The following is a 15,233-nucleotide window of genomic DNA, read 5'->3' on the forward strand; positions in this document are numbered from 1 at the left end:
AAATGCTGTAATCCCAAAATGACCCAAATCCTTAAAATCTAAATCTCTAAAGTCTGAAATCCCTAAAGTCTAATTGAATCTACAAACCATAATTACAGATTTAAAATTAGATGTGATCAAGGCTTCTATAAGTGAATTTCTGGATGTCACCAATAAGTTTTTTTTTCCATTCAGCCCAAGTTATTTGTTGGGAAATTGAGATGAGTGGATGGGCCCCATGATATGGCAGCAACAGACACTTCAGTTTAAAAATGTGTTATTTGTCTGCGTCGGCATTCCTTCTAGCCGATGAAATTCCAGGAGCTTTCAATGAATTAAAGCCGCATTTGGGCCACCTGGGGTGGCTCATGCTGGAAATCCCAGCACTTTGAGAGGCTGAGGTGGGAGGGTGGCTTGAGGCCAGGAGTTCAAGACCAGCCTGGGCAACATAGTGAGACCTCGTTTCTACAAAAAATTTAAAAATTAGCTGGGTGTGGTCGTGGGTACCTGTCGTCCTAGTTAGTCAGGAGGGTGAGGCAGGAGCATCCCTTGAGCCCTGGACTTTGGGGTTACAGTGAGCTACGATGGGGCCACTTCACCCCTAGCCTGGGCGACAGAGTGAAACCGCGTCTCTTACAGGAAAAGCTGCATTTTCCTGAAGAAACCAGCAAAACTCACTGACCGGTTGGAAAATTATGTGCATGGTAGGGTAAGAAGCAGGATAAGGAGACACTCGTGCAATGTGTTGCTGTTCAGTCACCAGTATTGTCTCTGCCAAATTCGTGGTCTGAATACGTGTGCGTGCAGAATGGATTTCCGTGTACTCAGATAACACGGGAGCCCGGCACAGAAGATGGGAAATTTAACAGGGAACACTCACGTTGGCGTATATCGAATCAAAGAAGGATTTCAAAAAGAGCAGTGCCAGGTGGAAAATGAACGTGAACGTATTTTCTGGGGAGATCCATGCCCTAAAAGGGAAAAAAACAGCTGCACACCTCGGACACCGCACAGGGGTATATCTCACAGGAGAGAGAGAGACACAGAGAAAAGCTAGAGGGGGCACACAAAACACAAAAAGCCTCGAGACAAAACACACACCCCCCGAGAGCCCCCAACCCCCCCGCCTCCGCCGGAAAACCAACCGCAAGGGGCCCTTAAAACAAAAAAAAAAAATTAAAAACGGCCACAACCCGAAGCAGAAGGTCCCCCGCCAAAAAAGAACTTTCCCAACCCGGGTAACACACAGCTGAGTGCAGAGGAGTGGAATTAGGCAGGAGTCCACGCTAAACTAGAATTACCCGAAGTGGGAGGGTTTTTATGGTAAACCAACGGAAAAGACGGAGGGAAGCAGCGAAGGGCGCCATGTACCAGGGCAGCTGTGTGCACGCCTGCTGCAGAAAGGGTTCATTCTTGGCAGTACTCTCCAGGGCAGGGAGGGGCCGGTAAGCTTTGTGAGCGCCGGGCTCATCTGTCGGGTCCGGCTGCCTCCTGTTCGAGTCCACCTGCAGGCTCAGGTGTGCTCACAGCACCAGCCGCTACCAGCCAGGGTCAGGATGGGGCTCTAGCTTTCCATCTCGTGCAGTCTTAAATTCTCCCTGCCCTGGGCCTGGGAGACTTGCAAATACGAAGAGTGGGAGGTTGCCAAGGTTCAGCCAGAAGATGGACAGTGAAATGAGCGTTGGCAATGTGCCCAGAGGGTTGATGTTAAAAGAAAGAAGGAAAGAAAAAAAAAAAGCCAGGTTATTCGATTACTGCTTTTTAACAGTGATGTTTCTTCTCTTACTACCCTGGCTTGGAGCAGAGTCTTGGAAGAATCTCCCAGTGAGTGAGCTCAAAGGTTACTAAATAGTAGTCATTTCCTGGGTTTCACCATTTGAATCCAATTTGGCCCAGGCTGAACGCAGAAAAATATGAGAAAGGGAATTCCCTTACTTCATGCATGATGAAAATGATTTTTCTGCCAATTTGGGAAGGGGTGGAGGGTTGGAAGCCGCCCACAACCGTAACCATTTAATATCCGTAGTTCTAGGAAGCGTTTCAGCTGCAGTGCGTGGGTGTTACACACGGGATGATTCACGTGGCAAAGAATGGGTAGAGCTGAGGACAGTTTCGAAGCCACATGGGACTGGGTGAGGACATGTGTAGTATCTGCCTCTGAGGCCCCGTCTCGCCCTCCTCTCGCCGGCCGTTCTGATGGGCAGGAGGAAGGTGAGTCTGGAAACAGAACTGGCCTTAGACCCAAGCAGTACGAATTCAGCCCTACTGTGTGTCCTTGCTCTTGATTGACACTTTGAGTGGAATTGTCCCAGTTCATATCTACTGTCCGGCATAATTATTTAATAGAACACAGATGTCCCCTGTCTGCACATGCAAAGTGAACAGACAGGCCGTAGGAGTCGGCTGGGGGAGCTCTGAGCTCTGGTCAGTGGACAAAAAACCTCCTAGCATGAGGCAAAGGAGAGGAAGAGATGAAAACTTTGGTCTTATTTAGATATTACTTTAAAGTTTAATAATAAGAATTACTGTCTCAAAAATATCTTTCAAAACCAATTTTTTTTCATCCCCTTTTTCCCCAGCGAGGAGGCAGTCACTCAGGCAGTAAACAAACTTCAGCAAGACAGCGTGTAGAGTGCATTAAATAAATATAAATTTTATTAAAAACACTCACATAGCGTTATCAGGAATGATATAATAATAAACAGCTTTCAAATAACCTGCATTCATAACATTACAATACTTACAGTATTTATAACCCTCCTCAGATTTTTATAAACAAACCAAACATCTCATGAAAATGAAATGAAACTAAGTTAAAAAAATAAAGCGTAGAAAAATGCACACAGAAATTCATTATCTTAGTGTCAAACTGCAAAAGTCTCCTACACAACCACTAGCTTTAGAAGTGAGCTGTACATCACTGTGCGTCAATCAAGATGAAAAATTCATTCAAGTAAAGTTGACACCACTCAGAAGCGTTTTCAAGTATGGCTATAGAGTCAACCTGATATTCCTATACAAGCAAACTGTGGATCCGCTTCCCAATTCATTCTCGCTGAGGCAGGTTTGATATGTACAAGTATAGATCTGATATTTACACTACGCCACTCAATTTCCTCTCCTCCTCCCGACCTACTCTCCCCAACCCCCCAAACCATACTTCCTGCTCTTCTTGGCCAGCAGTTTGACAAATGACAGTGGACGGTATAGAAACCAAATATTCATTAAGGGTGGCTGACTCAAATCACCAAATGCACATGTGGTCGCCAAATACTTGAGGTTAGATATCATGGTATATGTAAAACATTACAATCCTGTGGTTTCTATGCAAGCAAACATTTTGTGAAATGTTTGTAAATCGGACACAGCCAAAAGCTCATTTTTTTTTTTAAAGCACAAAATCCATCTTATAAAGATTTGACCAATTAAACCCAAAGGCTGCCTTTGATGAAGAGTTTATTTGAAATGTTAGGCCAAAGGTAATGGTACAGTCTGTTACACACCGTACCTGTAGGTGTTTTGCTTGTTTGGGGAGGTCCTCATGGAGTATGTACCTGTATTAAGTACAGGATCAAAAAAGCTTTATTTAGAGAGTTAAGACTCTAGCCAACAGCCACTTGCCAAACTCCTGCCTTCCAATTTTCCCTTTATCAACTCAGTGCATTCTATGTTCATGTAAATTTTTTTTCCTGCTTTAAAACAGTCAAAAGATTCCTCAAACTTCTAAGATGCTTTTTCTTTACAATAAAAAGAGCCAACAGATTTACAAAATTAGTTTGTTACATCAGTACATATACAAGTAGAATAGGAGGGATTCAAAATAAAAGGGTTAAATCCCTGACAAAGAATATATTTATTAACCTACAAAAATCTTACATAAACACAGGTGACATCGTTGGCATAAGGAGAACATGAGCTGAAATATCCCTGAATTTTTAGAACAAAAAGGTTGAAGTTCAAGTTATACTTGCTAAGAAATCAAGTATTGAAAAAAAGGTATGTTTTTAATAATAATAATAAAAAAAAGACTTGGAAAAAAATGATGGTACACAATGCTATAAGCTTTCACTCTCAGTTCCATATCCTATTGCCAAGCTAGTGTTGAGGTATATGACAAGTAGGAACATCACCCAGACCTTTAATGGATTCTTAGCTCACATTATGGTACATCTGTAGCGGGCTGAGTAGCACCATCGTGACGTGAATTCTGCTTTAAATCCATATATATATATCTATATATATGTATGTATATATTTAATTTTTTTTTTACAGTACTAAAATACTAAAGCATTGTGTTAAAAAAGTTTTGTTTACAATTTAATTTACTATACAATTCTTTCACGTCTTTATACAAATTAATGATTTAAAACCACCACAGCAAACCAGCTGCCTGTTTTCTTTTTTGTTTCTTTCTTTTTAACCAACAGATTCACATGGAACTAACCCTGTTTGTTTATCTCGTGTAGGCATCAGTCTGCTCGACCTTGCAGGTAAAGAGGACACACAAGCTAAGAAATGACAACATCACAAGGTACGTAATCATCCACACGAAGGCAGGGTCTGCCGGTGAGCTCTCTGCAGAGCAGACAGATCCACAAAACAGCATAGGCTTACGTGAACTAGCTTTGCTGAGTCTCTAGCATGCGGCTAATTATCACCTGCAGTTAATAGAAAAACCCTTGAAACTGTACATATATGTGAGCAATGAACTTGTCATACAATTTTGTATAAAACTGTCTTACAGTATAACATGTGAGATGAGCACCAGAAAACGTGTGTGTCGTAGACTAACGTATTCCCTTGAATCCAGCAAGCCCCGTCTTGGATTTAACTGGCTGCGTTAAAAATGGACACATCGCTCATCAGCAGATACATGGCTAAAAGCAAAAAATATTTTAAAAGCTTTCCTTGTTTCATTTAAAAAAAAAAAAATCAACTTTGCATTCTAAAATGAAAGTAAACTTGTTTTTTTAAACGTCTCAGTACCTTAGCATTGTTCAAGTTGTCAAAGCTTAGGTAGACAAAGTGCTTCTAAAACACCATTTAAAATATTTATACATATACGTGTGTGCACATATACATGTTTGTGTATATATGTACAGATATATGTTTATTGTCCTACAAGGACTTCACTGCATGACCAAAATCCAGAGGCCTTTTAAAATGTCCACATCTTAAAAACTAAGCTTGTGTAAGAATAGGTAATTACGATAAAAACTCGAATGAAAAGGTACCCCTGCTACCAAGGGCACTGGAGTACACTGACAGCATCTTGATGATATAAAAGGCATTGAATGTTCAACTGTTAAAGACACCATTTTCTTAGCACCATTTCTTAGCACGTCCAAACAATTCAGTGTTTTGCTGCTATTCATTTGTTTCCTGTAGCTATTTCGATAAATTAAAGTTAAGATTACAGTAAGAACTGCCATGTTAAAAAAGCCATAATTCCAGTATTTCAGTACATTGTCTATTCAGCACCAGATGGTATGTTAAGATTCCTGTCACTGTAACACTACAGTACTTTTTGACTTGTGTTCCATGACTATGCAAACTTGGTATTATTAAAAGCGGTCACAGATGTGTAGAGTTGTAAGGGGGGGAAAAAAGAAAATCACATTTACATAGCTTCTCGCCCAACAATAGAACCAGTGTTTAAAAATGTAAATCGCAAGACCCTTTTTTCCCCACCTTCTTTTTGCATAGAATGCTTTGGTCTTTCTCCCAGTGCCATCTGTGACCACTCGGGGTCGGTGGAAGTTAAGTGCTAGGGTAAGATCACCTCTTGTTTTTTTTTTTTGCTGGTGAGCTGAGGTTTCTCCCACCACCTTCGCCACGGACACCGCCTCCCCCACCGCCCGCATCGCGAGAACCGCTCTGCCGACAGGTCGGTCGTGGGCTTTTCCGACGAGGTGTCCAGCGCAGGGGCGGCGTCAGATGTATCTGTTGTAAGGCCCTGTGACCCTCGTGAAGGCATAGGGGGAGGTGGTCACCGTGGAGTCGGTGGTCACCGACAGGGTCCTCTCGGCCAGGGACCTGATGAAGCGCAGGTAGGTGGGCTCCGGGGGTTCGTGTGGCTCGGTGGGCTCCCGTCTCAGCTTTTTGCCGTGGGTTTTCTGAGGCACGTAGTCCGGGCCGTACTTCTCACACTCTTCCTCTTTCTCGCGGGCCTTTTCAGCCATTTTCGCTTCCCAGAGAGCCAGGCCGTGTTTGGGCTCGTTCATGCTCTTGTGCTGGTAGAAGACGAGGGAGATCCTGGTGGGGTGATTCCTGTTGGGATTCTTCAGGGGCGTCGTGGCGTGAAGCTCGCGCTTCGCACACTCGATGAGGATGGACCCGTGCGTGGGAGCCACCGCCACGCCGCCGATGTCGGGGTCCAGAAAGCTCTGCTCGCTGTCCGACCAGACCTCCTCGTCCTCCGCAGCCGCGGCCAGGCCCTGGGCCGGCGCCGACGGCGGCTTTTCCTGGCCCTGAGCCTCCTGCGGTGTCTGCGAGCCGCCCTGGACACAGGCAGTCCCGTCGTGGGTGAGGCCCGGCAGCGTCGTGGACAGCCCGTTCGCCGCGTGGGGGAGCAGGTCGTTGTCCTTGTCCTGCAGCGGCACGGCGTGGAGCGAGCTGCTGAGCGCGCCCGGGGCTGCGCCGCAGTTAGGAAGCGTGTGAGAAGGTGGATGATGTTCACCGTTTTTATAGTCTGTGTCTGCGCTGCTCACATTGGGTGGGAACCTGGAGGCCGCTCCCAAGAAGTGGCCGTCCATCTCGAGGGTGGGATAAGGCGGCAGCGTCCCCAGGTGGTGCACGTTCGGTGCGAGGGCACAGCTGCCGAAGGCGTCTCGCTGCACGGCCTGGTTCCCGTAAGCCAAGTACTTAGAGGCGAAACTCGGGCTGTTTCCAAAGCGCGGCTGGTAGAGCGTGTGGATGGGCGGCAGGCTGAGCTTGGAGAGGGGGTCCTGGCGTGGATACCTGTACAGGTCCACGGGCCGAGACTGGGGGGAGTAGGAGCCCAGGTACGGGGAGCAGCTGTCCACCGACACGTTCCCATTGCACTGATATGGCGGGTACTGGTGACTCTGGTTCAGAAGCCCAGGGTAGGGGTTCACGGGGTTAGAAGAACTCGGATACGAACCTGCGGCGTGGGATGAGGAGGAGTAGAGGCTCACAGAGCCGGCGCCTCCGTAAACGTCTGCGGCGTGTGAAGAGCTCGGATGAGGACTCGCCGCATCGGGCCGTCTCGCGTAGGGGCCGTACGAGTCGACGGCCTCTGGCTGAGGCTGAGAAGCCACAGGGCGCGGGGCCGGCTGCTGCATGACTGGCCCCGAAGGTCGCAGCAGCTCTGTGGACAGCAAGAGCGGGAACAGATACGCTTGGTAATTGTTCCGCGAAGGCTAGTGAGGACGCTTAAACGTACGCGAGAACCACCACCGGGGCCATGCCACACCCACTGTGCAAGGACAAGAGCAAAGTCAGGTCCAGCACGACCGTCTGTGTCTGCAGCATCAGAGATAAAATGCAGAACTTAGTCAAGAAAAACATAACAAAGCTCCACAGCCCTTCCACTGAGAGCAGCGTCCGAGCACGCCTCTTCCTGAAGCACCTCCTCCCTCTGCCTCCCTCGGCTTGGCCACCCCTTCCTCGAGGAAGATTTCTGCCACCTCAGCTTCCAGAGCTTTTGCAGCGCCCGCTGCAAACCCAGCTGTGATAAAGAGCAACAGTCATGACGTAGCGCGATTGTCTGGTCTTAGCCCCATTGCCACCCCACTGCTAAGCTCCTAGAAGGGAGGGACCACGTCTTACTGTGCTTCATTTCTCTAGTGCCTGGCACGCGACAGAGTGAGGCACATAATTAAAACACAGTAACGTAAGATCTGTTATGGAAGATCCAGGAATGTTATAAGAAAAAGAATGATACTCGCTTCTACAGAAAAAGCATCGTATATGTTTCCTTTCCAGAAAGGAAATTTGCATCATTGTAGATAACACTTTAAAGAAAGTTTCAGCTTTGCAAGTGAAACTGTTAAAAGTTCATACTTCTGTTTCATGCCCTCGCTTAAAAAAAAAAAAAAGTCCCCTTAGTTAAGAACAACTAGAGGGAACCGCAGTGGCAGTTCTGAGAACCGACGTGATTATCATCTGCAGAAACCGGTTAGGAGGGAAGAAAGACAAAGTTCTATCTGATTATGCTTCAGGCCCGACCTAAAGGAGCTATCAGGGTGAGCAGGATTCACTTCTCTTAGTGGAACTCAACCGGTCAACAAATACGTATTAAGCATCTTTAGCACATTCTAAATTACTTAACTTAGTTACTCTGCGCTTAGAAATGAGTCAGTAGGGAAATTTGACTTTGTGGCCCAAAGATGATTGGTTCTAAGCAAACTGGGGCACTAAACTTAAAAGATACGCCTTTTTCTTGTGTTAATAGGCCCATACCACCTCCAAAATTTGGATTTTTTATAACATGAACTGCAGACATAAAGCAAGGTGCTATGGAAAGAAAATATCCACTTAGTAGAGGCTGAAAACTTTGGAGTCATCCTTAAATTTTTCTTCTTCATTCCAATGTTCTGTCACTAATGTATAGATTTTTTTCATTTTGGAAGAACTCAACTTGCATCATTTTTTTTTTTTTTTTTTTTTGAGACAGAGTCTCACTCTGTTGCCCTAGAGTGAGTGCCGTGGCGTCGTCTTAGCTCACAGCAACCTCACACTCCTGGGCTCAAGCGATCCTCCTGCCTCAGCCTCCCGAGTAGCTGGGACTACAGGCATGCGCCACCATGCCCGGCTAATTTTTTCTATATATTTTTAGGTGTCCAATTAATTTCTTTCTAATTTTAGTAGAGACGGGGCCTCACTCTTGCTCAGGCTGGTCTCGAACTCCTGAGCTCAAACAACCCGCCCGCCTGGGCCTCCCAGAGTGCTAGGATTACAGGTGTGAGCCACCGCGCGATTTTTGCATGGCTTGACTGCTAATACTGAAATTTGAGATCTCGCTACCTCATTCTTGGTTTATTACGTCTGTCTCCAAACTGTTAACTCCTCTACTTCGGTCTACCCGCCGTTCCCAGATTAACACTAATTTCCCCATGTCATTTATCTGTTAAAAACCTTGCTGTTTATTACAGAATGAAAATCCGAACTTCTCCATCCAGCTGAATTCATGGTGCAGTATCTCATTACCATCTCTGAGAGCAAAACCTGGCCCTTGCTACTTTACAGAAGATTCCGGTACAAAACTAAGACCGTGATTGATGTAACCTTCCAAAATTAGCAATGTTCACTATTAACACAAGTATCGTCTAACACGTATCTGCAACGCTTTACATTACGTTTACCTGCCAGCTGTTTCGCCTGGCTTACGTTTTCGGCCTGTTTTGTGCGTGACGAGGCTGGCTTTTCCTTTTCATTCTTACTCGAGCCGTTCTCCAGCGAGGAGAGCTTCTCGGCAGCCGCTTTCCTGGCTTCCAGCTTCCTCTGTCGGCAGGTCTTGACCGGCTCCGCTAGCATCCTGACTCTCCGTCGGAAGGAACTCAGGACCTGAATGGCCCCGGTGCGTTTTTTCTCCTCCTGAGCCTCCAGGCTCCCGAACTCGTCCACGTCAGAGACTTTGTATAAAGGCAGAACGTGGAGCTGCTCGTCCTCGGGTTTCCCTCCAACCTCTCGATTGTCTTCTCTGGTGAGAGTGCACACCTGGCGCGGAGGGAAGCGAGACATTACCGCCCGGGCCAGGCCCAGAGGAAGGAGGGAGCCTCTTCCTCCCTCTCCGTAGCTAGGCTTGTGCTGGTGGCCCAGCTGGGCCAGGCCGGTGGCGTGCACGGCCCCACAGACCCGTCCCTGTCTGTCGTTAATGAAGATGGCACCCAGAGGGTACAGGGAGAGAGGGAGACGTTCACGTGACTCCCCTCCCCTTTGTGAGTTTGCGGGGGGCCGTCACCCAGAGCGACTCGCATTTCTAACGCTAAGGGAAGCAGCGGCACTCACACCAACAGGAAGCAGCCTCCTGCTTTCCATGTCGCAGAAACAGACGTGAAGCCTCTTCCCAGACAGGCTGAACGTCCCCTCTGCCCATGACCGCCTGTGTTTCAGAAGCAGCACAGCGGCTCCGTCCCATACTTTTGTACACACAGAAATTTCACCTCTTTCCTCACTCCTGACACCTAACTCTGTATAAGAAATTCACTGTTTAAGAAATTTCCACAAGATACCAAAGTAAAAATCTAAAAAAACGAAAAGCAGAGGATTCCATCACGATGGGGAATATGCAACTTAACACCGTTTTTCTCTCTTTTCTCTCCTCCTCTGTATTCTGTCAAACCCAACTCCTTGTTCTCTTCTCTCGTTTCTTTTGTGAAATATCACCATGCTCAAGTGGGTACCCCGAAAAGGGGGGAAAAGCCTCTCCTGTTGTTTTGATAATTTAACAGTAATTTTTTCTTTTGTTCACCACAATTATATTGGTTTTGATGAAAGATCTTTTGTTTTTTAAATATGAATAGATGGGGTCTCACCGTGATGTCCAGGCTTGGAGTGCAGTGGCATGATCACAGCTCACCGCAGCCTCCAGTTCCTGGGCTCAAGTGATCCTCCTGGCTCAGTCTCCTGAGTAGCTAGAACTACAGGCATACACCACTGCAGCCAGCTAATTAAAAAAAATTTTTTTTATAGAGATGGAGTCTTGCTGTGTTGCCCAGGCTTGTCTCAAACTCCTAGCCTCAAGTGATCCTCCCGCCTTGGCCTCCCAGAATGCTGGGATTACAGGTATGAGCCACCATGCCCCACCTACTTGTATTTTTGATCAATGGAGAAAATGTAACCTAAAGCATAAGGTAGGTGATATCAAATCATTAGAAGATATCATTGAAAGGAATGTGATTATAACAGACCAACCTTTATAAATAATTTTAACATGAAATGGTATTATAATGAGTTTGTCACTTCTTACACAAAATTCATGTCTCTGAGCACCTTGTTACCTCTTCCCACACACATTCACCTCCGTTCAGTTCTTACCTAGACCTTCTTTCCATTTTACTTCCTTCCCCTTAATTCTAACCTTCCTCCCGCCTCCACCACCTTGCTGGAATGCAACACAGCTGTCCTTAGGACCCACTAGAGCTCCAGCTATCACTTCTTCCTTGCACCTTCCAGAATCTAGCACAGCCTGCTAATAATGCGCAGGGGCTCCATGCGCCATCAGTGATGATTTAGATGTCAGGGTGGTTGGCAGGCCCCGGGTCTGTTCTCTCGGACCAGGAGTCAGCAAACCAGGGCCAATCTGCCTCGCAGCTTGTTTGCAGGGCTAGCAACCAAGAATGGTTTTTATGTTTTCAAAGGGTTTTTTTTTTTTTAAAAAACCTCACAAAACAAAGAATGTGACGGAGACCCCCATGTGGCCTACAAAAGCCTAAAATATAATACTATCTTGTCCTTTATAGAAGATTTTTCCAGTCTCTGATCCAGACCATTAAACCAACACCTTTTCTGCTCCCCACCAAAAACTCCGCTCCAGCTTGTTCAGATTCCTTCAGCCACCATCTACCGCCTGCCTGAGTTTGTTCCCCTCCTAGAGCATGACTTTGATGCCTGGCGTCGATTTTTCATCTTAGGTCTCGTTGGTCCTCTTCACCTGCACCTAATCCATATTGATAACCCATGAGGTTGATTATGGTTTCTCCACCTGAACTTCCTCATTCTTCATCTCTACTCTGGGTCACCCCTTTCCATGCCAGGCAACACCCCAGACTGGGTCAGTGCAGAGCACGGCTCCACCCGAGACCTTACGTATTCCCTCCCCCGACCACAGCCTCCAATTACAGGAGCCATCCGGGTCACTCGGGGTGAGATGCAGTCGGGCCACTTTGCACTCTGAACCTTCCACGGCAGGTTTCCATAGCTGCCGTGACAGCAATGTATTTTTCATTTGCACTTCTCTCTGCAAGGTGAGTCGGTGCCTTGGCTTGTATGTGGTTTTTTAGTTGCTTGTTTTTGTTTCGTGCTTAACTGATTCTAACCTACCAGGCAACTGACACTGCATTTTGAGACTTTCTTGGAAGCTAACTGTAACTAGCACTAATCACTGGCACTGAAAATGCCCATGATTCTCCCGTCAGAACGGTCACTCATGTGTCGACCTACTGTGAGAGTGCTCGTTAGGCTCAAGGTCACCTTGCAGCGGCAGCTCATCCGCGGAAACGCTGCTGTCCGGTGACGGCTACAGAGAACACAGGCTCTGACCGACCGCCGAGCCTCCCGGCCCCACTCACCAGCGTGCTTCCGTTCTGCATGTTGTGCAGGTCCCTGTGCGCGTGAGCACAGAAGTCCAGGCACGCGGTGACCCCCGAGAACGGGCGGCCCTCCTTCAGCCCCAGGCGGCACTCGGGCGCTCTGTGCTCGTACTCGATCTGAGAGAGAGAAGTGTGCGGGAAAGCAGTCAGTTCCACACTCAGACAAACAGGCTCGTTCGCGTTTAGACCTTTTAGACCTCTAAGAAATGTTTTGTGCTTTACATCTAGAAACAAAATGGAACGACACAAAATGCAGAAACACTTTGACATGGTGAAGTCTTTATTTTACGGTGTTATCAAGGCATAACTGACACACGTTAAACAGGATATATTTAAAGTGTGCTGCGTGATGAGTTTTGATATATGGTCACTTCTGTGAAACCACTGCCCCAGACAAAATCTGATTTGTTGAACTAATTGGCATAAAGTCGCTAATAATATGCCTTTATTATCTTCTAATCCCTGCAGGATCTTTAGTGATATCTCCTCTGCAATTCCTGATATTGGTGATTTGTTCTTGCTCTTTTTTGTGCTGATAAAACTGTCGCAAAGTACCAGCTTTTTGGTTTCACCGATTCACTGTCTTGTTTTCTCTATTGTAGTTCACTGATTTCTGTTCTTGCCATTTTATTTTTTTTTTTCCTTTCTTCTGCCTTTTAGGGCTAAAATTGCTCTTCTTTTTCAAGTTTCTTGGGTTAGAAGCCCAGATGAATGGCTTGAAACTTTACATTTTTCTAATGCTATCACTATCTTTTTAAGTAAGGCTTTAAAGCTCCATCCTGCAAATTTCAACGCCATTTCTTGTTTCCATAAAGTTCGAACTACTTCACGGTTTCCTGTGTGATTTCTTTGGCCCGTGTGTTATTCAGAAGCATGTTGCTCAGTTTCCAGGTATTTGGGGATTTCGTAGATATCCTGGTACAGATTTTTAATATCATTTCATTGTGGTTAGAGAACATTATTTGAGGCTTTTTAAATTTATTGATACTTGTTTTATGAAACAGAATATAATCTATCCTGGTCAATCATCCCTGTGTGCTTGAACATAATGCTAATTCTGTTGGGTGCGAGTTCTGTGTCAATTAGGCCAAATTGGTTAAAAGTGCTGTTTGAGTCTTCTATTTCCTGTCTACTTGTTCTTTCAATTATTGAGAGATGTATTAAAATGTGACTGTAATTGTGGATTTTTCTATTTTTTTAGTCCTATCAGTTTTTGTTTTATACTTGCTGAAGTTCTGTTATTAGGTACATAAATATTTACCATTATCATGTTCTTTTGATGAACTGACCCTTCTATCATTATTAAATGACCTTCTTTAATCCTGTAACATTCTTTGCTATAAATCTACATTGTCCACTATTGTCTCTCCAGCTTGCTTTTGACTGATGTTAACATAATGTATTTTTTTTTCTATTCTTTTACTTTTTTTTTTTGAGACAGAGTCTCACTCTGTCGCCCAGGCTAGAGTGCTGTGGCGTCAGCCTAGCTCACAGCAACCTCACACTCCTGGGCTCAAGCGATCCTCCTGCCTCAGCCTCCCGAGTAGCTGGGACTACAGGCATGTGCCACCATGCCTGGCTAATTTTTTCTATATATTTTTAGTTGTCCAGCTAATTTCTTTCTAATTTTAGTAGAGACGGGGTCTCACTCTTGCTCAGGCTGGTTTCGAACTCCTGAGCTCAAACAATCCTCCCGCCTCGGCCTCCCAGAGAGCTAGGATTACAGGCGTGAGCCACCGCGCCCGGCCTATATCACTCATTTTTGTATGTTGTATTAAATGTCTAGCTATTTGGAATTTTTTTGGTAAGATTAATTGATTTTCTACTTTGCATGCAGATATTTGGCATTCTATAAATAAAAGCTTATACTTGTGGCAGGGTCAGGAGAATGAAGTCAGAGGGTCTTCCAGAGATCACATTTTCCACTCACTGATTAGCAGCTGAGGAAGATGAACTATTGGAAGAATTTATTTAGCTTACTCTATTTCCAATCTTTATATTTTACATTTCAAAAGTTGATGTCTCCCTAGAACCAAAAATGACTGGACACTTCAAAGATGGATAAAATTCTCAGAACTAGAATGTGGTATATATGAAAAACTTTGAAAGGGGAATTGCTCAGTTTTACTCCCAGCCACCCTGGTCATGAAGAATAGATTTTACAATATTCTTTTAAAAACAATAGGCAGTGATACTCAGTCGTTCCATCCGTACTCATACCTGACAGAGATGTAAATTTTAGAAGGTGAGGTCTCTGAGCAGAGCGCTCCTACCTAACAGAGGGAAGACTTTACTAGCTACTCTCCAGGTGTGGTTTACAAGAAACCTAGTTAAAAACTGACAACATGCAAAATTGCTACTCTTCATTAAGGGTATTAAATATTCACATTCTTATGAAAAGAAGATGTCTACCACGTTTAAGTAATATGGTTATTATTGAAAACATCCTTTGAAAAAAGTCTATATCATGATTTCAGCAGTTTTTGCACTTACTTTATTATACTTTCATTTACCATTATAGCCACAATTTTTTGTTTAGAAGGACACATCAATACTAACCATAGTATAAGTATACAATTTAGTTGTATTTAAACTTCAAAAGATAATTATAAGAGGTATAGAGTAACTGAAAATCTGGTCATTTCTAACTGCTAAATATACTGAGATTTTCTAACATTTGGTTAGCAGATAGTCCTATGATAGTTTGAAGATTTTTTTGACTTTATGGTGGATTTATTAGAGTATTAAATGGACTTTTGACTTATAACAGTTTCAACTTACGATGGGACCACTGTAAGTCAAGGAGCATCTGTATTCTAGACTGCATGCTGCCCAAAAGTTAAATTTGATACCAGTTTGCAAATTATATTTTAAGAAATATATATTCTAGGCCGGGCGCGGTGGCTCACGCCTGTAATCCTAGCTCTCTGGGAGGCCGAGGTGGGAGGATTGTTTGAGCTCAGGAGTTCGAGACCAGCC

At 45.0% G+C, this 15,233-nt stretch overlaps 1 protein-coding gene across 1 annotated transcript in view; it reads right to left on the reverse strand.

Moving 5' to 3' along the window:
- Positions 1-4,611: 4,611 nt before the first annotated feature.
- The window catches only part of TET2 (tet methylcytosine dioxygenase 2), a 145,104-nt gene continuing 134,482 nt past the window's right edge, over positions 4,612-15,233 (reverse strand). Inside the window, exons 8-10 of the mRNA XM_012655089.1 lie at positions 12,234-12,371; positions 9,306-9,660; positions 4,612-7,309 (exon numbers count right to left, since the gene is read on the reverse strand). Of these exons, the coding sequence (XP_012510543.1) occupies positions 5,913-7,309; positions 9,306-9,660; positions 12,234-12,371 (1,890 nt within the window). The 3' untranslated portion in view covers positions 4,612-5,912. The remainder of the gene's footprint in view (positions 7,310-9,305; positions 9,661-12,233; positions 12,372-15,233) is intronic.

This window comes from Propithecus coquereli, unplaced genomic scaffold (assembly GCF_000956105.1).
Source record: "Propithecus coquereli isolate 6110/MARCELLA unplaced genomic scaffold, Pcoq_1.0 Scaffold46, whole genome shotgun sequence".
In the NCBI taxonomy this organism is placed as follows: domain Eukaryota; kingdom Metazoa; phylum Chordata; class Mammalia; order Primates; family Indriidae; genus Propithecus; species Propithecus coquereli.